This window comes from Strix aluco, chromosome 21 (assembly GCF_031877795.1).
Source record: "Strix aluco isolate bStrAlu1 chromosome 21, bStrAlu1.hap1, whole genome shotgun sequence".
Lineage (NCBI taxonomy): Eukaryota > Metazoa > Chordata > Aves > Strigiformes > Strigidae > Strix > Strix aluco.
The window spans coordinates 11,651,174-11,675,867 of NC_133951.1; the positions used below are offsets into that span (position 1 = coordinate 11,651,174).

General features: G+C 38.8%; 1 protein-coding gene across 11 annotated transcripts in view; it reads left to right on the plus strand.

Moving 5' to 3' along the window:
* The window catches only part of CEP112 (centrosomal protein 112), a 177,610-nt gene that overhangs the window by 123,728 nt on the left and 29,188 nt on the right, over positions 1 to 24,694 (plus strand). For 10 of the 11 annotated variants that reach the window (XM_074847007.1, XM_074847009.1, XM_074847006.1 and 7 more), the window contains 2 exons: positions 6,890 to 6,952; positions 10,735 to 10,884. In XM_074847007.1, coding sequence (XP_074703108.1) covers positions 6,890 to 6,952; positions 10,735 to 10,884 — 213 coding nt within the window. Of the gene's footprint in view, positions 1 to 6,889; positions 6,953 to 10,734; positions 10,885 to 22,382; positions 22,493 to 24,694 lie in introns of those variants that run through there. The other variant, XM_074847011.1, reaches the window with a different exon arrangement.

The following is a 24,694-nucleotide window of genomic DNA, read 5'->3' on the forward strand; positions in this document are numbered from 1 at the left end:
ATACCAAGTTAACGTAGTAATACCAAGTCTGTCCTTTTGTTTCCAGTTTTCCTTCTATTTAATAAAAAAGATTCTATCTCAAAATGGTACATACCTAGGATTTTTTTTCTAGTCATTATCTTCTTAACATTTGCTTGCTATTGCCACAGAATTCAACTTAAAACAGCAATGGAGAATCTGAAAAATAAAAATCGCATTCTTATCCCTTTATAGTCTTTTCAGGAGCCTTCTAGTCTCTCCTTGGCAAAAATCAAGGCATGTAAACTTAGCTGATATATAATGGTAAAGTGCACGAGTCTCAGAAACCTCCAATTTCTGAAAGAATCATGTATTGTTAAGCTCATATTAAGTAGTCTTTAACTGAGTCAAATCATGGATCAGTGTCACATCTTGGTACCGCTGCCTTCTCTTTGTGGAGGAAACTTTAGCTTTGACTTGCATCTTCAAAGATGTTTAGCAGCCTATCCCTTCATGATTTTAGTGGGTGTCAGCTGTTTGGGTACCAAAACCATCTGGGCCTGAGTGATACAAGCTATTCTGTAAACTTCTTTATATTAGAGTGGGAGAGAGACAGAGTGCACATGAGCGACTGAGGTGCCTGTGTAGCAGAGGTGCCCAGTGTTTCTGATGAATAAAGGCAGCTTGTAAAAGCTCAAATCATTCCCGTTGGGTGCATGTTTTATTTATTAAGGCTCTGAAATAGAAAATGCCACCACTTTTGATATAATGTCTTAAACCCACTTTAAATAACCATCTTAATTTAGTTGGACAGAACAGAAGAAAACCAGGAAATATTAAAAATCGTAATCCAGGAATGTATTTGTGCTGTGCCAGATTTAGGCATGTAGCTGCGGGAAAACTAGACTTCAGTACCCTAATGTGGGGAGTGTTGCAGCCTCAACATCTTCACTGGGTTTACTCAGTTCATCTTATTTGAGTGTTGAGCAAAAGAAGAAAATGTGCCGTAACGTAAAAGCCACCTGCCTCCGAACTGTTTTGGCAAAATGTGATAGTACATCTTCAGATTAAACTATAATTCGCTGTCTGTCCTTTAAATGCCTGATGCATGCATCAGCACTATCTTGTATAAAGTGTAGTTAAGCTATGGCACAATTTCATGTGGCAAACCTGGACTATTAATCTGGTTCTAAAATCTTGTATTGTATACAAGGCTTGTATTTTAGCCCTAATTGTGCAATTGGTTTTAAATAAAGGTGCCTGGCTCACTGAAATATTGTCTAGAAATCAGTATTGGTGATGCTGGGAAATATTTAGATGCTCAATAAATCCATTTAGCTGAAGCTAGTAACTGCGTACTAGTGTGAGGATGGTGTAACTCTGGCAGCAGGCACCATGCAGCTGGAGTCTCATAGAAGAATATTTGGAAGAATTAAATGTCTGTACTTAATTTCTCTACAAAATTTCAGAATGATTAGAAATGCACTGTTGGTTTAAGTGAAAGGACTGGAAATCAGAGTTTTCCTAAGGCACAGACTGCACAAGCAGTTTTTCAGTAGACCCCCATTAAGCACAAAATTGGAATATACTGAAGAAAGGCAATTCTCCAGACAGGTAGTGTCAAATTCATTTCTATTCATTCTTGTTTTTTTCCCAATGAAAAGTACTTAGCACATGAATGAGAGGGTTTTTTTTCCTCCTGAAGATGTATGTTTAAAGAAGAAAAAAAAAAAGAAAAAGATTTATGGACCTACAAAAGTGGAATGTAAAATAGAATATTAATAGGATTTGTGGGTATGACAGATTGGGATTTCTATCATTCATTTTCAAACCCTTGAAGTCATTTGGTACTAGACTAATTATTCTGTTAACATCGTTTTGGATATTGAACTATTTTTAATGGTCTTTTGGGTGGCTTAAATTACATATTTGAACTGGTATTCTATTTCCATTGTTACACAGAGATTCGGCTTTCCATTTGGTATCTGATTGGTGGGGAGAGCAGTAGAAAGAACAAGAGTATCGGTGTAGGAAGTCACCCACTGTCAGTATTAGAGGCACATAAGGAAAATACATCTTTCAGGCTTTGAGGTCAAAATGAAATTTTTATGTACAATCAGATGAACTTAAAAGGTGATCTGCTAATCTCTGAAGTTTAAACAGATACTGTACAGAGTGTTTTAATACACTTAATAACAAAAATTGCTACAGCTAGCCATTCTGAGGGTCAATTCCTTCTGACATCTGTCAAATTACACAATCTTGAATTTTGGTACAAAGCATAATGCTGTCAAACTTAAATAGAAATATTCCAGAATGTGGAGTGGTGTGTTGTTTTTTAAGGTAAATGGGCCCCATTTACATTAGTTCTTTGATGTTAAATTCTTTGCTGCACATCAGAGAACAGTTGCTTCTTCCCTGGAGCAAGTTTTCTTTCTTCTCCTTCCCCCACCCTTTGATTTTTTTTTTCCTTCTTTTTTTTTCTCTTTTTTTTTTTTTTTTAGTTTGCTTATACTTTTATCTAATTATGGAGGATCAGCTTATGTATGGCCATTGTTTAGTTAGTTGCAGGCATTTTGATAAATGATTATTTCATAGCTAGTAGCTTAACCAGATCACTTAAATCTATTTTTCTATTAGTGAATATGGGTGTGTGTATATAGCCGTCTAGTTTACGAGAGTTATGTTTGTGGGGGTTTTGTTCTTTGTTCATGTTTTGGGGAGATCACAATCAAATTGAAACACTACTGAATCAGTCACAAAACTATAAATCATATGTAGATGAATAGGATTTCATTATTCATCCTTAACTCTTACAGATCTATCCACGTTTGGATTGCAGGAGTTAGTTTTCCTATTAAGTTTGTAGCGTAATTGGAATTGAACTTTCCATCCAAAAATCACCATTCCAAAGCTGGAAGATATGTACAGATTCGTACTGTTCCAAAAAATTCTTAACAGCTGCATTTTTGATGAACATTCAAGATGTCAAGATGGATGTTGATGGGGGATGAAGGCGACCAAGCACCTGCCAACCCCACAGTGCAGGTAGAGCTGCTGCCGACGCCGGCGGTGGCTGTACCAGGGCTGTACCGAGTGCAACTAGAACCAAAAGTCCCCTCTAATACATGTTATACCATAAAAATAACATATAAACCCTTTGTAGTTAGGGTAGGACACAGTACGCTTTTGCGGTGCAGTCCCATTGCAGAGCCTTTGCTCTTTTATTCTTAGTAATGGTGTTCTGTTTCATGAAAGGAAAAAATGAAAATCAGACTGTGTTAGAATAGCATCCATTAATTCAGATACCACATCTGGAGTGCTAAGACCATTTTTAATTTTTACGTGAAATGTTTTGTTGAAGTCGGTGCAGTTTTGCTCAGCAACCACAATATGATGCTTTAAGGCTTGTTATAGAATTATAGTTGGTTTTTAAAACCAATTAACTGTAACAAGGACATAATCTTTTTAATGCAAAAGTCCTCACTCTGTAATATAAAATAACTGCATGTAAAGTTGTGATAATCAGATAATTTTAGCTAAAATATGTACTAACTGTGTGAAACTAAACAGAAGTTAATTTTTGAATCAGTGGAATTCCTCTATGGTTTATCCAATTTAAACCTTTTTATTACAAAAATGGATATTACAATTGATATTTCTGACAAGTTTTTGCCAAGTGAGAATTTCAATAGCTACCTCTCACACACGGAAAACTGGTTTAAGACCATTAACTATATTTGCAGTGCTGCCCATTGCTATAAAAAGAGTTAGACTTTAATGAATACTGGCTGACCCTCCAAATGTTCACCTTCCAGTTGGATTCTTATTCATTATGTTTCTGAAATGGCATGTAACCTGAAAGTGAGGGAATGCCCTTAAAATAACACAGAAGCAGCTTATGCTTCGTGCAGTGCATGAGCCAAGCAGCCTGTTATAAAAGAAGGAGCCCAGGAAACTGCTGCTTGTGCACACCGTGCCATTTTTAACCTTCTTGTTTGTCAAGATAAATGTAATAGAAATCCTCCACGATGTTCACTGTACACAGTTATGCGTACTTTGCTGTAAGTCATTCCTTAAAAAAAAAAGAAAAAAAAGTAAAAAGTTGGGTTTTTTCTGTGTGGCAGTGCTATATGTGCCCCAGGGGAGTAGGTTTATGCCTCCCTAGGCTGCAAAGCAACAGCCTGTAGTCAAGAGGTATTAAATTAGTTTAGTCACAGGTTTTAAAAAGGGAAAAGTTTTATATTTCTGCAGTAAAAGAAGACAATGGAAAAGAGTGTTCCTGTGCGTTACCATGAATTAGATCTTTTCAGCTGACCAGGGTGCTACAATTTGTAGAAAATGCCTTCTGCAGAGCTTCGCTGGTGCTACCCTGTGCCGTGTGTGATGATGCAAGAGCTGTACGGTGTTAGAGGTCCAGAGGGAAAAGCTGAAGTCAGCAGGTGTTCACAGGGTCGAGGTAGCAGTTTTAGACAGCTAGAGAGCTGGTCTAAATGTGGTTTTGCCATCTTCAGTGGAAGCTTTGGTAGCTCAGTGCTTCTGAAAATCAGACCCCTCAAATAAGGATGTTTGGGACTGCAGCTAAATGCAAGAGTTTGTGGTTTGTTGATGGCTGGAAGACAGCTTATAAATATTTCGCTGATTGGAATTCGTTAGAGCCATTATAAAATAAAATGTTGTAATTGCCTTTAGACAAACTGGTAGGATATATACTTTCTTTGCCTTCAGCTAGGAATAAAACCCTGAAATTCAGCAGATCTTTCTTTTGGATTGCCTCTGTCATGTCTATCAGAGGTCATCCTGGTTCTACTCAGTGTGAACAAACAAGTTCTAATTTGTTTATGGAAGTTATGAGTGGGTTTTTTATTATTTATTGGGATTTCTTCTATGGGTTCAGGAGGTTATAAAGCTGCTTCTATGAAAGATGAAGACTTTTACCCCAGGCAAGTTGAGTGAGAGCAGCTGTAATGTGATCTTCTTTGCAGTGCCTTGCTGACTGGTATCTCTCCCTTTCTGGGAATAACAGTAATTTATACTATTACTGTAATTTATTTTTTACTTTTTTCCTCAAAGATCAACTGGCAGTTTCAGTCACTTTATAATATGCAGTGGTGGTAAAATGTAATCTGAAACTAGACGACAATACAGTGGAAAGAGTGTTAACATGGGTCAGCCTGAGTACAAAGAGAAATGTAGCATGCATGGAGCTGTCTGGCAGAACTGCTTCTGTGTTACTGCTCCCTTTTTATTTGTGCAGCCGCACAATCTGCCCTTACAGTGTTTGTGGCACACGTTAAATGATAAATGTAGAAGTGGAATTTAATTTGTCTGGTGCTCCAGAATTCTTGTATATGCTGTTTTAAACCAATATATAGTGCCGTTATTTATAACAAAAAACAACCAAAACGTGTTCTTAAAAATTATGCACAAATTTGATAATTTGTTTTGATTAATTTTTTTAGTAGATTTCTTAGTACCAACAAACTGATGAAATATAGACCTCCATATGTTTCATAATCTTGGCATTTGACAAGATTCAAGATCTTAAATTGCAGTATCATGTAAAATCTAAGATTATTTTAACTGGTTGTGGTATACTTATATTAAGCTGCACCATATGCAACTGCCTGGATTGCATGGGATGATCTGAGCCCGGTCGTGCTTGGTGGTGATTCGCAAGAGCTCTCTGCAACTTTAAGCTCCTCAATTTACAGTCCAGTAAAATCAATAAGCCTATTTGCTTGACTGAAATCCCTGGTGTTTGCAGAAATGGAGTTTCAGTCTTGCAACTGGATCCAAGCAGGGTTCAGAGGCTTCAGGGTGGCCCCGTGGCTTCTGTGGTCCCCCAAAACAGGCGCTGGCACGCAGGCGGCTGAAGGAGCGTGTGCTGGATGCTGTGCCTTAAAACTAGGGACGACAGATCAAAGATTTGAACACGAGGTCAGGTAGATTTTGAAAACTTAATCAGCTTAAAATTGCTTCAGAACTCAGCGTTGTAATATTCTGTCCCCCTAAGAAAATATTTTTCTTAGACACCTGTCCTCAAATTTTAGAGCCAAGAACATCAGAGCACTTAGCAGTTCATCTGAGGACAGCATTTTGAGGCTGGTCTATCAGTATAATACCATGGCAGTTTGCAAGAAAAATACAAATCAGAATTGTGTCCTGAAATTAAATTGGATTTATTTTTTGGTTATTAACAAATTATTTCTGAGATTAAATTATTTGAAGAAAAAACCTTAAGAGCTATTTTACCCCAGAATTATAGAAATATTTGTTTATTGGATTCCAGTGTGACAAAGCAGCCTTGTTTTCAGTTTGTTTTATTCTTTATCTTTGAGTTGTGAGAAGAAATGCTAGGGGAAGGGAAGAGCTGTATGTCCAAGAGCTCCTGGTTGGTTCAGCTGCATGTCGGGTCGATTTTCAGTGTAATCGCCACCTTATAAATAGGAAGGGACGTGCAACGGGACAAAAGGCAGTTGCAGACACCAAGCTGAGACGTGGAGTTGTGTCCTCCATGTCGCACTGTACCCTGGCAGCCTGTGCCTGGGACTTTCTCCTTGCCTTTTCCCTCCATTCAAAAGTGAAATCACCCTGATAAACTTATGTGTGTGCTGCCTCCTTCCCCTGCCCCACACACTCACTCTTTCTTTTTTTTTTTTTTTAATCCGCAGAAGTCTTTATGTTTTTCTAATAATTGGCAGCAGAGGTACAATTTCTCCCCTCTTTTAAGTGATGAATAGTTGGCCTGAGATCAAAGACAAGCCCTTGCGGTTTTTTGGCTGCCACAAAAGGGCGTTGGAGTTGGCGCAGGTCCCAGCCGCTCAGCGATAGGCATGTGGATGAGGTGCCAAGCAGAGGGGTCGGTGGCAAAGTGTCTGTACACGTTCTTCATCTGAGCTAATCTGGTTGCCTTTTGTGTGTGTTTCAGGCAAACAACCGGCTGAAGCAGACTGAGAAGGACTACAGTCAGAAGCTGGCAAAATCCTCGCAGGTAGGTAGCAAGAAGGCAGGAACCTCACATGAATCCATTTGATTTGGAAACTTGATGGAAAGTGTAATGACTTCTGCTCTTAAATGTGGGTCTTGACAATCAAGAGAAGCCATAACCATTTCCCAAATCAAACATCCAGAGTCTGTCTTGCAGATTTGAACCTTTCAAAAAAACACAGAGCGTTAAGCTGACTAGAAAAAAATGGGTGGGGCTTTTGAGTTCTAAATTTCATCCATCTACTTTTTCATCTTCTGAGGACCCAAGAGGATGGAGTCCTCCCTCAGTCAGAGGGAGGGGAAGGCGAGGTGCCCCATCAACCAGCACATCTCATAAAATTGCACAACCAGGACTTGCATTTTGTGTCACGAGGTGGTGTTTGCCCGCACAGCCGATGGCAGTCCCAACTGTGCCATCTTGATGTTTATCGTTGCTCCTAGCCACTTCAACATTTCTGCCCAAAATAACACTATGAAGAATGTCAGTGTCCTGAAAGCAAACTGGTCTTGAGTTTTTGTTCTTCAGAGTAGTCTTTTGAACATGGAAGATGAAAACGTGTGTTGGATCTACATATATGCTTAAAAATTATAAGACAGGATGATTTTTAAATATTTCAGCTTTCAGTTTGATTGACAGGTAGTACTGAAGTGTAAAAAATGACAGAGATGCAACCAGAAGTTAAGCTTTTCATAATAAGAAAATTGCCACGAGGATTTATGTGGAGGTGTCATTTTTCTCATTCCTCCCAACCACAGCAGAATGTCTGCCTTTTACTTGCAAAGTGTGTTTTCAGCAATAGTAATAATAGTCTAATAAAACTCTTTTAAAATCAATAAAAAGACTACAAAGACTGGTTTAGAATCCTCCAAACTAGGCGGAGATGGTCAGGGAGACAATGACAAGAAATTGCACGCTTTATTACAAGTACTTTAAAATACTTTAAAACTCCTGATTTCAGCTTTTTGGGTACCTTTGAGTCCTATTGTCTGTGAAACTTGTCCAAAATTTTTAACTCCAGTGAAATTTCATTGGACTATCACATTTTTTCACACCACATTTTTTGAGACTGCATTTATCAGAATCATTGTTAAATATATGTTTAGACTGTATTTCTAAATATCTAACATGTGTTTTCTGCGCATGTATTTGCATACAGAGAGGCTCTGGGGTCTCCATCCTTGGAGACACTCAAAAGCCAACTGGACATGATCCTGAACAACCAGCTCTGGTGACCCTGCTTTGAGGTGCTCCCTTCCACCCTCACCAATTCCACAATTCTGTGATAAATCAGAGAGAATGCTCTCCCAAATGCCTTTTCAGTAATTTGTAGAGAGCCTTGTTTAGAAAGAAGGAAGGAAACTACAACAAAAAACCCTCTATTTTTTTATCTTGCCATCTGAACCTGAATAGCAGAAAATTGCTAAAGCTCAGCATTTAACATGTGCCAGACCTTAAGGAAGATCCCCCTTTCATTGCTATTTTACCTTTTGTCATTGTCATTTCTATGCTACTGTCATGCCTAGTGAGTGTAATCAAAAGTCAGCCAGTCCTGGTTTACTGTCAATACAAAATCGGGTCTTGGTCCATTGGTTAAAGACAGATGGAATAACTTAAGCATTCCTGAATTTTTAAACAAGGGGTGAGGGAAATTGCTTTAATTGTCACAGTGGGAACACCTAGGTAGTGTAGTGCAAGATAATAACTATTTAACCTAAATGTCATAATAAATTTTGTCAGACTGAAATTTATTGGCTTGAAGAATAGTCTCAAAATGGAAAAATTTTGAGACTTTTTTTTTTTTTTTTAAGATAGGCAGTGCTGTAGCTAATACACTGTTCTCTTTACTGGGGAGAGATGGACCCAGTAGCCAGAACTGGCATTCCCCTGCGCTTTCTGTGGCAGACACAGCACATGCATCATATGGCAGGGCTAGGGCTGTTTGGCACAATAAAGGAGTTTCACCCTGATGTCTGAATTTCTTTACTTTTGTGGGTTTGAATCAAATCTCTAAAGTTACTTGGACATAGTTGGGTATTTTTTGTAGCTCAGTATTAATAATAGGTCAATTGCAACTTTTCTTGTGGTCATGTTGCTGACAACATCTGTCTAATCTTACTCTCTGTGGCCTCTTGGAACATTCACTTTTAACACCCACACAGGGAAGATATTTCAAGAAATTTCCTCTGAAGTTTATACAAAGTAAACAGATTTTTTTCTCTGAAAAGTACTGCACAAAGCAGATCTTTCTCCATCAATTCATGCTGAAATTTCCTTGTACGCATTTCAGAACTGCTATGCTAGACCAGGGTCTTAACCCAGTTAAAAGCTTTAAATCTCACTTTTGTGTTATATTAAAGGGTTTGTTATTTTGTTTTCTTTTTAAAAAGTGACAAAATGGAGCAGACACAAAATAGTATAGGTTTGCATGGCTTCAAATTGTTATCTTAATAATTTATATCATCCATCGCTTTCTCCTGCTTTCTCACTGCATGTTACACACCCAGCAAAGCCCAATTTATGCAATGTGTAATGGAAATGATGCTCTAAATTGCAAAACCAGTGATACAGCGTAATTCTGCCTAAAGAGTTACACCTATCCAGATAATCTCTAAACTTTGGCTCACTGATCTCACTAAGAGCAAATAGCCTTTCTTTTGATTGGTATATTATCTTTCTTAATATGCATTTAGAAAAGAAATACAGAAATATCTGTGTAGGTTTTACTCATAATCTTTGTTACTCTCTAGGGTTTTCAGGTAGTAAAACAGATAAATAAATTTACAGTAGAGTTTTAATCAGTCCTTTTCCCCTTCCCCAGTGATCCTAGTACCTTCATTTGTAGGGTATTTCTTGTTCTGTTAGTCCTGTCTTAGTAGTAGTTCTAAAAAAATCCTTTTTTTCCTAAATAACTGTGGCCTTAGTATAGTTAAATGTTTCTCTACCAATGAGGAGGCCTTGCAAATACACAAGTCTGAGCACTCTGGTAGTCTCTCCCTGAACTGCCTGCGTGCTGAAATGCTTTTAGAATTAGACAATATTATGCTGCTACAGCAGCTTAACCTTAAACTTGACTATATACATTAAAGTCAGTGACTCTCCCATATGTTTAAGTGCTTTGCCGGGTGATGACTTACATGTCAGTATAAAGTTCTGTAAATATGCCTGGAGGATCAGGTTTAGTTATGACTTTCCACAGTGATAAAAAAGGTGAAACAAGTACATTTCAACAAATCATGAGTGAATCATGTAAAAGGTCTAGTTTAAGGGTCCTGGACATTGAATCAGGTCCCCACTATATTGCTAAGCAGAACATGCTCCTTTCAGCAGCTCAGAAATTTCACTATAGAGTTTAAATTTCAGTCCAGTATGTAAATTTGGGGTTTTTTTTCTTCTCTGCGGTATCAAACTATAAAGTATCCTTCTAGAAACAAACACCACCATCGCTATTTCAATTTGCAGTACTGGTACAGTGCAGTGGGAGACTGGCAACATGCTCTGTTTTGAAGATCACAGATGTGCTTTGTTCTCATGAGTAAATATTTTGGAATGTCGTAGTGGAAAACCCTTCCAAATATTTTGCGTTCAGCAATTTTTGTCATTCACAGCCTTACTATATTCCTTTTTCTCTGCGTGGAATTTCATGCTTGCTAGTGTGTAATACGGTAATTTAAAATATTTAGCTTGCACAGCAGAGTTTGCCAATGCCATGCTTGTACCGAGCATAAAAACATGCAAAATACATGCCTTTTACTGAAGAGAGATTTAGCATGCTGTTTTCTTTTTAGATCATAGCTGAACTTCAGACAACCATTTCCTCTCTGACAGAGGAGAACAGCCGGCAGCAGCTTGCCGCAGAGCAGCGGCTCCAGGAAGTTGTACACAAGTTTGAAGATAAGAAGCAGCAGCTGATTACAGATAATGACAGAGCAATCAAGGTAATCTGGGGATTTTAGTCACTGATGCTACTGACTTGAATGTAATTAAAAGTTCTGCAGTGGGCAGATGAGTGCAGGTATCGTTCCTGTTCACACAGCGCTCAGTAATTCCATTCACTGGACCATGACTTTGATGTTGCTGATGACTCAGGCTCTTTCCTCTGGCTGATCATCTGCCTGCATGAACCGTTTGGGGAGTCTAATCCATGCACTTCAGTCAAATACTTGAAACTTTCCCGTTCTCTTTCTTTTAATATTGACTTAGATATTTTGACATATTTTCAACACCTTTATACAGCGCTTTCGGTGCTTGAAAGAAAAGGTGAAAAATAGAAGAGCCAAGTTGCACACAGCGGTGTGGGACAGGCTGAAGCTTGGTTTTCACAAGACATTCTCAACTTTCATGTTTAAGGCTGCAATGAAGGAAAGCATGTCCTTAGGTTCCATTGCAAACTATATGCAAAATCTGTGCTAAAGATGAACAGAATAAAGTGTTTGTTATTTGTAACTTTTTTTTAATTAGATTTCTACATATTTTGCATCAGAGTTGCATTCTCTGGCCTTTTTCAGAGAAGCTTTAAGACACTACGGGTTCTGAATATTTGGACTCTGCTTCTTGCAGCTTTGACACCTTGATTCAAAGTGGCTGCAGGGAATCCCACCTGCAGAAGCAGGCAGAATTATTTTTTAAACATTTTTCCTTTCAGAGTAGTAAAGAGAAATGGAAAAGTTTTGAAACTATGTAATCTGCTAGGGTTGACAACAAAAACACTTCATTAAAAGTTGTATAGAAGAAGGAAATTCCTTTTTTCCTTCGTAAAGACATTTTCTAGTACCAAACAAAGAATTACATTGTTAAATCTAGAAACTCATGAAAAAATAAACTCCTACAGTTTTTCTAACTTTTTGTGCTGGAAAGAAACCATGGGAGTTTTTACCAGTTGGAACTATCTGATGTTCAATTATGGTACAGTTATATTTGAATGATTTGCATAAAGAAATTAGGTTAACATTACTGTCTCATCATCTGCAGAGTGTTCTTTTTCCTTTCTTTCATAAACTGGTTAATGATTTATTCCTTTTCTTAAGGAAAATATCTACCTTATTTGTGTGTTTGTTGAGGAACAGAATTTTCTTTCTGGTCATTCTTTAGTCTCTTCTGTCAGAGGTATAACCATAAAAATGTTGGCTATAATCTGTTATCCAAATTGAATCACCAGAGGTAATTTTTATTATCACTAGGCTCTGATAATAGAACATAATTAAATCACATTATTTCGGGGTACAGGTGGATTTTTGCCACTTAGCGAAACGTAGTGTTTGTAGTTCTCCACTTTTCCAGTGGCCATCTTGATATACCGAAACCCTGTGACAGTGGAATAGTCTTCCATATAGTCAGAAATATGCTGTAATTCGAGTCATCGTGCATGATACCTTCTTGAGTTATATATTTGAATAACACGTTTTAAACTGTTTACCAGCTTTTTTCTTAGCACCTGGTGCAAAGGCTACTGTGGAATTTATGGATTCACTTAAACTAAGTTACATTCAGTGGAAATAATTCAGCTGTTGGTAACAACAGTTCTTGAACACTAATGATTATAGGTTGTATGCAAACCTTCTCCACGTAAGTCTGTGTTCAGCTGTTATAAACTTAATTTTGATGTTATTACCTCACAGTGTAATGAAATACATAAAAACCACAAGGGAATTCTGCACAGGGTTTCTGAGCAGTGTCCCAGAGAGTTTTTAGCACTGATGCTGCGAGTATGTTTTGTAAGATTTGGGCAACTTGGGGAAGACATTGCAGGAGCTGTTATGCTTGGCATTCTTGAACTTTGTTTAGTATCGTTAAAATTGTACTTTTAAAAAAATCTTCCTTTGAAACCACTGATTTCATGGAAATTTACTGAAAGCCAGATACCCAAACAGAAAATTCTTAGGAAGGTAAACTGCTGTGTAGCCTTCTGGAAACAGAAAGAGGTGTTTTTAATATTTGATCACTTAGTATTTTTAAGAACCACACATACTTCTAGACGAGCATATGCAGAAATACTTTGCTTTTTATTAGCCTGGGGAAGAAAAAATTGGTTTCTGTGGAGGTGGAATCCTACATGTCCTGGAGATGGAGAGCATCTAACCTAGGGCAAGCTGAAGACCTTGAGGGATGATTAAAGAAACATTCTAAAAACAAAGCAATTCTTAATATAGCATAAGCCTTTGAGAAGACTTAATATAGTATAAGCTATTAAAAAGACTATCATTAAAAAACGGGCATTTGCTAAATATAACATTGATTTAAACTAACATTGAGGAACAGATTGCAATTTCCTTTATATGGTATTGGGTGACTTCCTGTAAGACCTTCCAATTATTATTTCCTTTCAAAGGGAGAAATACATTTTTACAGAAACCAACTGGCTCTCAGAAAAGTTTGGATTTAGTCAGTGAAGTGATATCCAGATGTGGATGCCATAATACATGATTTTGATGTTAATTCAAATTCCTGACTCTCTTTGCTAGCTAAAGATGTTGAAGTTGTTACTATTTCACAAATGTATCTATCTCCTTAATCTTGATTGTTTTAAAAAATAGTATCTTAAACATTAGCAAAAAAGAATTAATGAAACTTTTAAGAACATTTTGCTTCTTTTGACAGCCTAAAAACCCAATCTGAGCAACGTTTTTTAGCTTCACATGGCCTCACTTTGGGTTGGTTTGAGACAAATGCTTACATGGCATTCTGTGTTACAGCGTGATTTGTCTGGCCTAAGGGCAAGTCAAACTTGGTGCTGTCAGAGTCATAAAATCAGGATAAAATTTTGGCTCATCACATTCCTTTCTTGTGGCTTATAAGGTAACCGATTTGGATGCCATCGCGTTGCAGTGTCTAATAGCAAAGACTAAGCTGCAGTGGTCTGACAGGGCGTTGAACAACTGAGTGGCTCCTGTCGCTGCGTTTTCGCTGCTGTTGAGTTTGAGCCTGTTGGGGTTATGACAGTGCTGGCACAGAGAGCGATCCCCAAAGCACAACTCACCGCTCAGTGCCGAGTGGATATTTTTGCTTTGAACTTACCAGGCCTTGCGTTCTTTGGAGCAGAGTACAAGGACACTGCTATTGGCCTAGTATGGGAAAAAGCCAGCAAAGCTCACCTGGTCTCTGTGCCGTGCCTCTCCTGTGAGGTGCTAGCACTTCAAAGATCAGGAACCATTCGTTTAGACCGTAGGATTTCTTGAGAGTACAATTATATTAATGCCCTGCAGATGCTTGGAAAAGCTGCTTAAATTGCCATGTCTGTTAACCCATTTGTGATGCTTTAGACTGGGATTTCAGAAGGCACCCTCCAGTAAGGGTTTGGGTGCTGAACTCCTGGGAATGTCCATGCAGGAGCTACATTGGTCATTGAAGTGTAGTGTAAACTTATTAAAGCTAAATTTAAACTAGCTTTCTTGCATCCCGATAGCAATCTAGCCACAACCACCCGGAGCTCAATACAGTCAAATGGTCAGAGCATTTACCTAACTTTTCTGCTGCTTTTGGCAGTGGTTACTGGCTGGACTTGGCACTAGCATAAAGTTGATTGCATTGTAGAGATACCTTGAGGTTATTTATGAAATCCCAGCCTTAGGTTTTTTTATTAAATCCTTTTGGATTCTGGGATTGAAAGTGCAAAACAGTTCCTGGGATTGGAACTGCACAACATGTTCAGAGCGTTTTAATGTAGATGTTGATGGCCAAGTGGGGACTCCACATCAAAAAGTAGATTCTGGAAAGAAATGGATGATGGAGAGCACGCAGTGACAAACCCACAACAGAAAAGAGAGAAAATGATGCTTTTTTGCCAGAGGAACCACATTTGTTGTTTGGCTCATATTACAGATTCTAGGATTCTGTTTTATCCCCTGAATTAACACCAACATTTCATTAGCAAAACATGGTTTGAAGATGACATATTTCAACACTTTGTGTGTCAGCCAGCTTATGATCAGATTAATTCTGTTAATAAATAAGACTTAAAAGATTTCTAGGAAAGAATGTCATATAGTAATGTTCCCCTTCGTGTGAAAAATTTTGAAACAGTTGTTTTTCTTTGTTATGTTTAAAAATGTTGAGAGGGGAAAAAAAAAATCAAAAGTGTATTTTATAGCCGTAGCAGAACAAAGGATAAAACTTCTGGTTTTAAATTGTCTGGGCCTGTGTGGGCGTTGAGTATTCTCAACATCATCATATATTTGTTAGATGCTGCTGTATCTTGGAGCAAAAAGATAGTTTCCTCTATGCAAAGGTTGGACTGAGGGTGGAATTTCTTAATGCAACTATAACAAAATGCTGTAGTTACACTTGAGTCAGTCCTTATGTGGGGTACTCTATTTCCTTTTATTCTGGAATACTGTTTCCACGGGGGAGGTTTACACTGATATCACTCTGTTTGGCATGTCATGCCAGCAAATTGCCCCATAAAGAGAGTGGTGGTCATCTGGGCTTGCTGCTCGTAGCACCCATCTGCCACCCAGCCCACCTCTCCGGTGCGCCTGCGTCCTGCTGCCTGACCGCGTGTCCTTCTGCTTTTATTTGCATAATCTTCCTTTCATGTTTGCTTCCTACTAAAAGTAAAACAAATTATTTTAAACCTTGGGATGTTTTAAAGCATTCAGAACATTTCTTTAAGGGCACCTGATATCTTTGTTTCCAGAAAGTAGTTGTCAAAATATACTGATGGTATTTACAAACGTCTCTAAATTGCAGTGTATCAGAAAAACTGTTTTTAAAAATTTTGTGGACAAGCTAATTTTGCGTGTAGTTACATTTCATTATCAACTATGTTTATTAGCAAATTCCAATTGTAATTACAAATAATATTTTGTATTAAAAGAAAAAGCATGTTGGAGCTATGGGAACATTAACTGAGTGGCTGTAGTCCTGCAGAAGTATTTAGTCTATTGTCCTCAAAATACCTTTTGGGATACCATGGTTGTACTCTGCAATAGCCAATGCTGGGTTTCGTAAGAAATAAATAATTCTAATTTGTTGGTTTAAAAGTCCCAAGCAAAGCTAAATCTCAGTGTTCTAGATGTCCTTATTAATGCTTATTAAGGGAGGAGAGGCATCAGAGAGCATACAACCTAAAATGACCTCACCTAGAGTACGGAGAAGCAGCACTTTTGGTCCTGTCTTACAAATGAGACACTGGAGGGTAGAGCCTTGACTTTGTTCAAGGTTTGTGGCAAAGATGAAGATGAACTCCGGACTCCTAAGCTCCGGATCCGTGCGTAGGTCAGTGCATCAGCCCTTCTGCAAGAACAGTTTCAGGATCCAACCACACAACCACACAGTGCTGGATGGTTGGAGTGATTCTGGAAGTGAGGTCGCCCCGTGTTAAAGCCACACCTAACAAGTGGTGTGCAGTCTCATCGGAGCCTTTTGAGAAAGCTGGGCCAGTGCAGTTCTTTACCTTTTTGTTAAGGCTGCTGACAAGTTTCCAAGCCATGGCAAATAAAGGGGGAAACAGTTTACATGTTCAGCATTTTCTTTGTATTTACAGCAGGAAGACTGGAGTGACTGGTTGTTCAGAAGGCTATGACCTAACTGATAGCACTGAGGATATTAACTAGGAAAAAAACCCTGAAAGCTTAGTGTAAACTAAAAATGAAAGTTTAAAGCTTAAAGTGAAGACATACATTATTTCAAGGATTTTTGTTAACTTAGACTTAACTTGCTCTCTTCTCCAGCATACACCGATGCAGCAGGGATTCTAGACTGCTGCTGAATAGCTGCGTGATAAACTTTTGTCAATAAGACCCACATTATTTATAAGCTTTAAAAAAATATTTTATTGTATTTTTTATTTTAACTTGGCTGAAGGTGTTGGGGTTTTTTTAGCTAACAGTGCCTGTAAAAAGGAGGTCAGCATTTCACTGGTGAAGCTGACACTGACTCATGCCATCATGACATCTGGTCAGAACATGCATTACTGTTTGCGATGGTTCAATGGCCACAGACATGCCAAATTCTGTCAGTCACTGAAGATCTTCAGAGATGTGTACGTCACACAGTTCTCCAGAGGGATCTCAAATCCATCTAATTGCTTTTGTGGCTAAACATTACCATGATAAACCATTTGGCATGGTGAAATAAGGAATTTTAAGGGACCCTCTTGATGTTAAAAACGTGGAGTCATTTTTCATGGATCTCTATTTCTTTGTCACTGACTTCATAATAATACTAGTAACTGTGCAGTGTCTTTTATTAGTGGGGAATTGCAAGGCACCAACATTTGTGCCTTAGCATTGTAAAGCAGGCATTAAAATTTACCAGGCAAATATTATTACCTTGCTCGTCATTTCCTATATTCCGTTTGATCCGCAAAGTCTTCCAAAAGGATAGGTAAGTCTTCGGTGTCTTCTAAAAGGATAGGTAAATGAAATCTGCAGGTCTTTCATGGGTTTGCTTTCTCTTTTGCATGGGGTCCAAACTCTGAGGCACCTGTTTTTCACACTCTTTGTTTATAGTCTCTGTTAGAGAAATGAGAGTTTAGCCCCAGGCTTTTCAACTCTTGCTCATGCTCTGTCTCTGATTCCATTACGTGGCTATCTTTAAAAGGCTGTATTGACACATTTGTTATAAACGATAATAAAAATAGGATGACTTTTCTGTTAAGGTTAGATAGTTATTGATCACAACAGAAATTCTGATTTTAAAAGTCCTCTCTCCTTTTCAAAATCATATCTCGTTTTCTGTTGCCACAGAAATTATTTAATTGTCTGAAGCATAGTACCTTCTCTTCAAAATTACAGGGTTTCAAATGTTTGGCCAATCAGGCAATCCGAGTGGCTGAGCATCTGTAAGTACTTTATAATATCTTTGACATGCTTTGTGAGACAAAGAATTGAGTCATCTTTTTTTCCTGCAGCAAGCTTTTCACTCTGGCATTTTTCTTGACTTTTCATGTTTCAACACATTGAAGAACTTACCATGGCCAACAGCAAAATCGTACTTACAAGTTTTATAAAAGACTAGAACTAGTGCTTGTCTAGTCCTCTGAACTGCAGTCCAGTTTTATCTAGCAGGTTTAAAAGTTTGGATTTTTACTTTTTCCTACATTATCATTGTTGTCCTCAGTGCTTTGCTTTCCCCCCCGGAAGGCTCTTTCCCCCCCGGAAGGCTGTGTGAAGTCCTTTTTATTCATGTTTATCCCTAGAAGGTATGCCACCTTATATCTACCAGTCTCCAAATGATGGAATTAAAGATTCCATAAATGCATAACAAAATATAAAGTCTTATATAGCTAAGCTATCAGTTTCTTTTAATGAGGTGGACTACACTAATTTTGCACTGGAAAAATGGTGAAAAGGAATTCGAAACAAGCCATAAAATTCACTGCTTTTAACTGACAAGACGGGAGTAATAACACTGAGTGAGGTGCTAGGTGATCAGAAAGGTACAGAGAAAACACTTGTTAGTGTTATGTAATACTGACGTAAGCCTACACAGCTAATAAAGAAGGGCAGGCAATGTTTGTAACTATGATATCGGAAAATGAAAATTGGCTTTTTTTTTTTTAAGACTGCTGTGATGGCTATCTTGTTGTATTTCAAAGATGTTTTATTCTCCAAAGAGCACAGGGACTTTTATGTGGAGAAGAAGGTGGTGCTTAGAAAGACAGAGCTGGGGAGATACCCAAAAGTTCCAAGGCAGACTGCCTGGGAGGAAGAGCCTGTGCTCAAAAGTCTGGGACTTTACTGGAGAGGAAAAAAAAAAAAAAAAAAACAAGAAGATAAAAACAAGTGTCTAATGTCCTCCGAGTCCTCCAAACACAGGGCATCTGTAAAGCAGTCTGTGCATAGGACTGTGTAGACTTTCCAAGGGCTGTTCTTTGTTCCAGTTCCAGTGAGTTGCTGGACCGCAGCCTCCTTCCCTGCTCCTGGAACAGCCTTGACTGCAGGGCTTCTCCAGCCGTGTAGGTGGAAACACAATATGTGTGAACTATATATTCAACCAACAAAAGATTGCTGGAGAAAATGACATCTTCAAAGCAAACCTTCCATAGTCCACAAACATTTATTACTCCGTAGTAAAGATTTTTAGGGCCTGGCACAGTAACACAAGTTGCAGGGTTTGGCAAATAGAAATTTGGGGATGTGGACCTGCTCTACTTATCAACGTATATTTCCCTTAGATATCTTCCTTATGGTGTGGCTCATCCCAGGAGTGAGCTGAAGTAGCACCAGATTGCACTGGCTGATTCCAGCATGCCTGCACAATTTCCAGTACTTGTGTAAACATTTTTTGCAAAACTGTATGTTCTAATATAGGTTGCTTTTGGTTTTGTACTAATCATGGTGCTGGCTGCTCCAGGGATATCAGCAGGAGAGAGTCACTGAGGATTTCAGCTTTATGCATTAAAATGCTCTTGCCAGAATGAGTGTTGACTTTAGAAATCTTCAGATTCCATTTAGAATTTTCTGCTGGCTCTCCAGCTTTACATGTAACTGAAACTCAAGCAGATCAAATATCAGAGTGTTTTTTAAAAAATGACTGGCTAACACTTTTGAATGGCAGATCACAGTGAAATAGAAATATCTTTGTTAAACTTACCATTTTCATAATAGTTGGGCTTTTCTTAAGTGTAACGAGAAACCCGGTGAATCTGATACCTGTACAGGGTAATTATTTATCAATATTTAAAGGCAGGGTAGCAGTGGAATCAAGTGGTCAGTAGCACTTAAAGTTTTTTGGAAGGCATTGCCTTTATTTTCTATAACTAGAGTGTTCTTTCCATACAGAATGAAAATACCTATTGTTTTCTTAGCATTAAAAGATTAGTTACAAAGAGCTACTAAAGGAAAGCAGCCAAAGCTGCCATATTTCTGCCACTTTCTTGCATCAGCAGAGTTGAGAATAAAGGAACTTTCCAAGTTACAGTACTGTACTTGAAAAGGAAAAAAAGTATGCGGTGACTTTTATCTGTGTATTCAGTAGATCAGATGGCAAACTCTCCCAGACAGCCTAGCAGGGGAGCAGCTTCTGCTTTTCTATGTAAGCCCTGAGTGGTGTGAAGCAGCACCAAGTACGACATCAAAAGATACAAATATGCATCGAGTGTAAAGTCTGGGTTTTTCAAAACATCTGTCTAATTAGCACAGCTTGTGTATTTGCGAGTTCTAGCTCTGGCTTTCTCACAGTTTCACGCTCAGCAGAAGTGGCTTTTTCATCTCACAAATTTGTGTAAGAGGTTAAAACTACAAACACTGTCACCAAACCTGACCCTCTGAATCCTTGATATAAACCTATCCTGTTTCCTTCTAGCATCAATCGCCCTATTGTGCCCAGCTAGAAAATGTGAGATGTACCTGGTAGCCAAATTTTTTCTAGAAGAACAAGATCATTTTAATTGAATGTTATTATCAGCCAGTTCTTGTGGTTTGACATGGATTCAAAATGAAGCAGTTCATCCGCTTAAAGAATGCGTAGGCACTAATGTAATAACCTCAGTAAGTTTTTGGATGCCTCCATCCTAAGGGAAATTGGTTTGACTTGCCCTTCAGTGGAAATTTTGTGTACTATTGGCAGCCAAAATAGCACTAGAGTCCAGAAAAAGAAAAAATTCTGTTCCTGTATGTCATACTTTGCTCCTTTTCCCATTAAAATTTGTATTGTAAACATTTTCAGTTAGGCCCAATACACATTGTCGCCTTGCAGTTCAAGGAAACTGTGTGTGTTCATACAGTACATATGTATATAAGAAGGTGGAAAACTATTTCAGTTTTACTGAAAATATACATTATTCTCTGAGCCTTTTGCATGTGGATTCTGCATTTAATGTGCATACTCCATCTTGCAGTTTGGGATGCCTTCCCTCGGAATGGTTTATTGTTGCTGATACATGCACCATCGTTGATGCTCTTCATTGATGAGCAAGATTTGATATAGTAAATATTTTATTTGTTGACCCTTGAAAACATGCATGAAGAAGACTGGGGACTTGAGGCTGAAGCTTATAGGGAAGACTGGGAACCTCAAGGCTAAAGCTTTTTGTAAGCTCTTCTGTGCAGGCATCAATAGTTTTGTATCTTTGGCCTCTCCAGAAAGCCTGAGATCCTCCAGCAAGGAGACTATTTTATGGAGCAAAAAGAGTTCACCTGTTTTCTTCTTCAGGGGTCTGTCTATGAAATTTATTCTCAGGAAACTGAAATAAGTATTGCCTACAGGATAAAATTTAGGACTCTTGGCAACGTCCCCTTCAAAACTGCCAGATAACAGAGGACTGGAAGAGCAGTAAAGCAGAGATTAGTCAAGCACAACAAAAAATCTTACTCCTCTCACACAACCTCTTTTCAACTTCTTCTGTTACTAAAACTGTCTCTGCTTAGTTTAAGCTTTCACAGCACTGAAGTCGATAACTTCAATTAAGTTAATATGTTAATTACGAAATCAAATTCTTCAGCACTGATGCATGTTCATGTATGAATCTAATCTCTGATACAACACAAACAGTTATCTGCAGTAGTGGTGAAGATACCTGTTGGAACTGCCTTCACCAGCTTGGCCAGGAGACCAGGAGACCCAAAATTTGTATTTCTAATGTATTCTCAGTGAAAACCCCAGATTGCTAATTATGAAGAATTCATTAAGATCTGCTGAAGTTCAGAGAAAAAAGCCAGTTCTTCACAGGTCAGGGCAGCTCTTTTAATGGTTCCTGCTTTGCCTCCAGCAGCAGCTCATCTCCAGAACCTGTTTATTTTTCTGCCAGGACTGTTGGCAGGTGAATAGAGTCACATCAGATCACCTCACGAGTATTTTTATGCTGGAAACTTATACCCTGAATATGCCATTTTCCTGGCCCAGCATGGCATGAGATCATGGGTTTCAAACCTGTCCATGTTGGCCTTAGAAGACAAAGCATGCAATGCACCGTTCACTCTCCTTTTTGAGATCTGCTGTAAAGTCTCAGCTCAGTTTGCTCTGGGGTTTGTTCACTTACAGTTCAGACCATCGCAAAGGAATACTGCTTGTTGTGTGGGGAGGAAGGAGAGCATCACTCGATCATGTCCTGAAAACAAATCAGATCACTTGTGAAACAAAAATGAGTGAATGCAAATTCTTCTAGAACCAGATCATGAGAAAACAAATCAGTCCCTTTTCCTGGGAAATAATTAGTTAGGACATGTCAGCACCAAAGCTTCATGCAGATATACTGTGGTTTAGGGAAGCACAGCATTTGTGCTCTTGCCAGATGGGCAGCAGTGCTAGTCCAGAATTCATCCAGGCTCCTGAGAGTCACTGTCTCAGGAGTGCAACATTTTAATTTCAACAGAAGGTTGTACTAGCTCTCTGTATTACAACTGTTGAAAGGACATTAAATCCTGAAGTGCTGTAGCGTTTTCCTTTGTATTTTCTACATGACTGCTCAGGGACTGCCATGGGTACCCACATGGGCTACCATGGTCCAGCTTGGCCTTTTTATTCCTGTTGCTAACGTGACTCCCTTCTCGGCCAGCGTCCACCCTTCTACCACCAGGACCTAACCTAGAGGAGCCCCAGGAAGAGGATGTGCTTATTCAAGGAGGGATGATGCCCGCAGGCGAGTGTCCGACCCGTTGCACCCACGCCAAGAGCCCCGGGCACTCTCCGTGCTGCTGCTCTCTTCCAAGTTTGTTATGTAAGAGAGGGTGAAAGTACAGACAAGAGAAAACTAAACATGAAAAGTGAGTTTGTTTGCTTACTGAGAAGCTTGGGAGGGGCAGAATGAAACTGTATAAATAAAAATTCAGGCTACCAAATGTTAGATACCGGCAGGAACACCTGCACAATTGGACCAAGCCAGAACTCTGCAGGCAGCTTGAAGGAGAAATCTAAGATGTGTCTTGGCTCTCTCTGGCTTCAGAAAAAAGCATTGCCTTTCTCAATATGGCTATATTTAAATTCCTTATATTTTTATTCCTAATGTTAATAGCATTCCTATCCTTTACAGATTTGCACTTGTAGTTCGGCAAGGCAAAACAGCAATTACTGAAGACTATGTAACAATTTGAATCATATCAGTGGATTTTAATTGTCTGCGTACCTGGAAACACCTTTGACCACAGCTGTGCTCTAAGCTCCAAGGAGCAACTCATATCTGCTATATTGTTTTCTTCCTCCTACCAGAATAACACACCACTTCTACCTACATTTATGTAAATCCGAAAAGCAAGGAGGGCACAGGAAAATGTGAAGTGATTGATGGGCAAAGAATACAGTGAGGTCTTTGCCATCACTGTTAACATTTATATTTGCCTTAAGTGTTTACATGCTGTTTTTTCCTTTCTACTATCCTCTACCAGGTCTCCCCCCATCCTGAATTATATGGAAATGTGCATTTGCAAGTCAAGTTTGGCGCTGCTGTGGGCTCATTTGCTAGCACCTGTCTCTAATAATCCAGCCTCGGTGGTGTATGTGAGAAGGCTGATGTCCCTTCTCCTTCTCTAACTTGCTGTTTGCGAAACCTCCCTCTGCAGAGGACGAGCTTATTTGTGCTTCCTTATCAGATCCTGAAACTAGATCAAGATTTATGCAGCTTTAACAATACTGGAATTCTTAGGTCTTTCACACTGCACCGTATATTGTTTTTTCTGCAGTTTATGTCTCATTTGTGATAAGGAAAGTTTTTGAGTGTGCAGAAAGTAGCTGGAAAGCTCTGCTCTTTGTGCTGCACAGGTCTAATGAGAGACGTTAGTATGGAGCTGCACAAATGAGAAACCGGTGGCGCTTTACAACTTGATCTGTTTTCTGTTATTTTTAATGCTTTTGCATTTTAAAAATGTCATCCATATAAGAATATTTGGAACTACTTACATATTAAAAAAAAAAAGAGAGAGAAAATGAAAAGAGCCTGCCTTCCTTTTAGATGTGCCAAACAGGTTTGGCAGTCATTTGCTTAGCATTGATGAAGCCTTCCTCAGCCAGCTGAATTCTTGTAGCATTTTCTACCTGCACAGAAACATTCTCACCAAGCATTTCTGAAACCAGAAGACACCAATTGGGTTATTTTTCTTGCTCAGAGCATTTTGGATGATGACTGAAGTGTATTGTGGATACTGAGATTTGACACTTGTCATTCAAAAGCCTGAAAGTCTTGTAGAAGGTAAACTGCGAAGGTTGTTTTGGCTCCAGGAGAATAAAAGTGGCTGTGCTGGGTCAAACTGGAGTCCGTCTGTCTCCGTCTTGTGGGATATGGTATCTGATAACAGATGCCCAGGAAAGAGTAGAAAAACAGGCTGAAGACTGAGGGACATTTCCTCAATATGCTTTCCCATTCTCCAGCATGATACAGTTGAGAGAGTTGCTGTCTGTATTTAATAGCCTTCGATGGCTTTTCATTCTGTGGATCTAAGTCCTTGTGCCCTTAGCACTTATGATGGTCTGAGGCAAAACATTCCCCACTGTACGGTTTCTGGGCTTGGTGTACCTTTTGGCAGTATTTTAACTGCCTTGTCATGACCCTGTGGGATTTTCTTGGGAGGAAAAGCAGAGGGATATCTTGGGGTTGCTCATTAGGTTCACAAGTAACTCAATAAAAACTTCTACTGTGTGACACTGAGGTCCTCTCCTGTCTGTGTTTCCACATAAGACTTTTCTGCCACAGCAGAAGGATCCACTAACTGAATTAGCACAGTCTTTTGGCCATCATTCAGGTCAAAACTGGGTCAAAAAAGACTTAACCAAAAAAAAAAAAAAATCGAAACTCCATTGAAATCAGATCTGCTTTGTCACAACCGTGATAAAAGCTCTTGACATTCCATGAAAACTATATTTTGAGACATAACAATA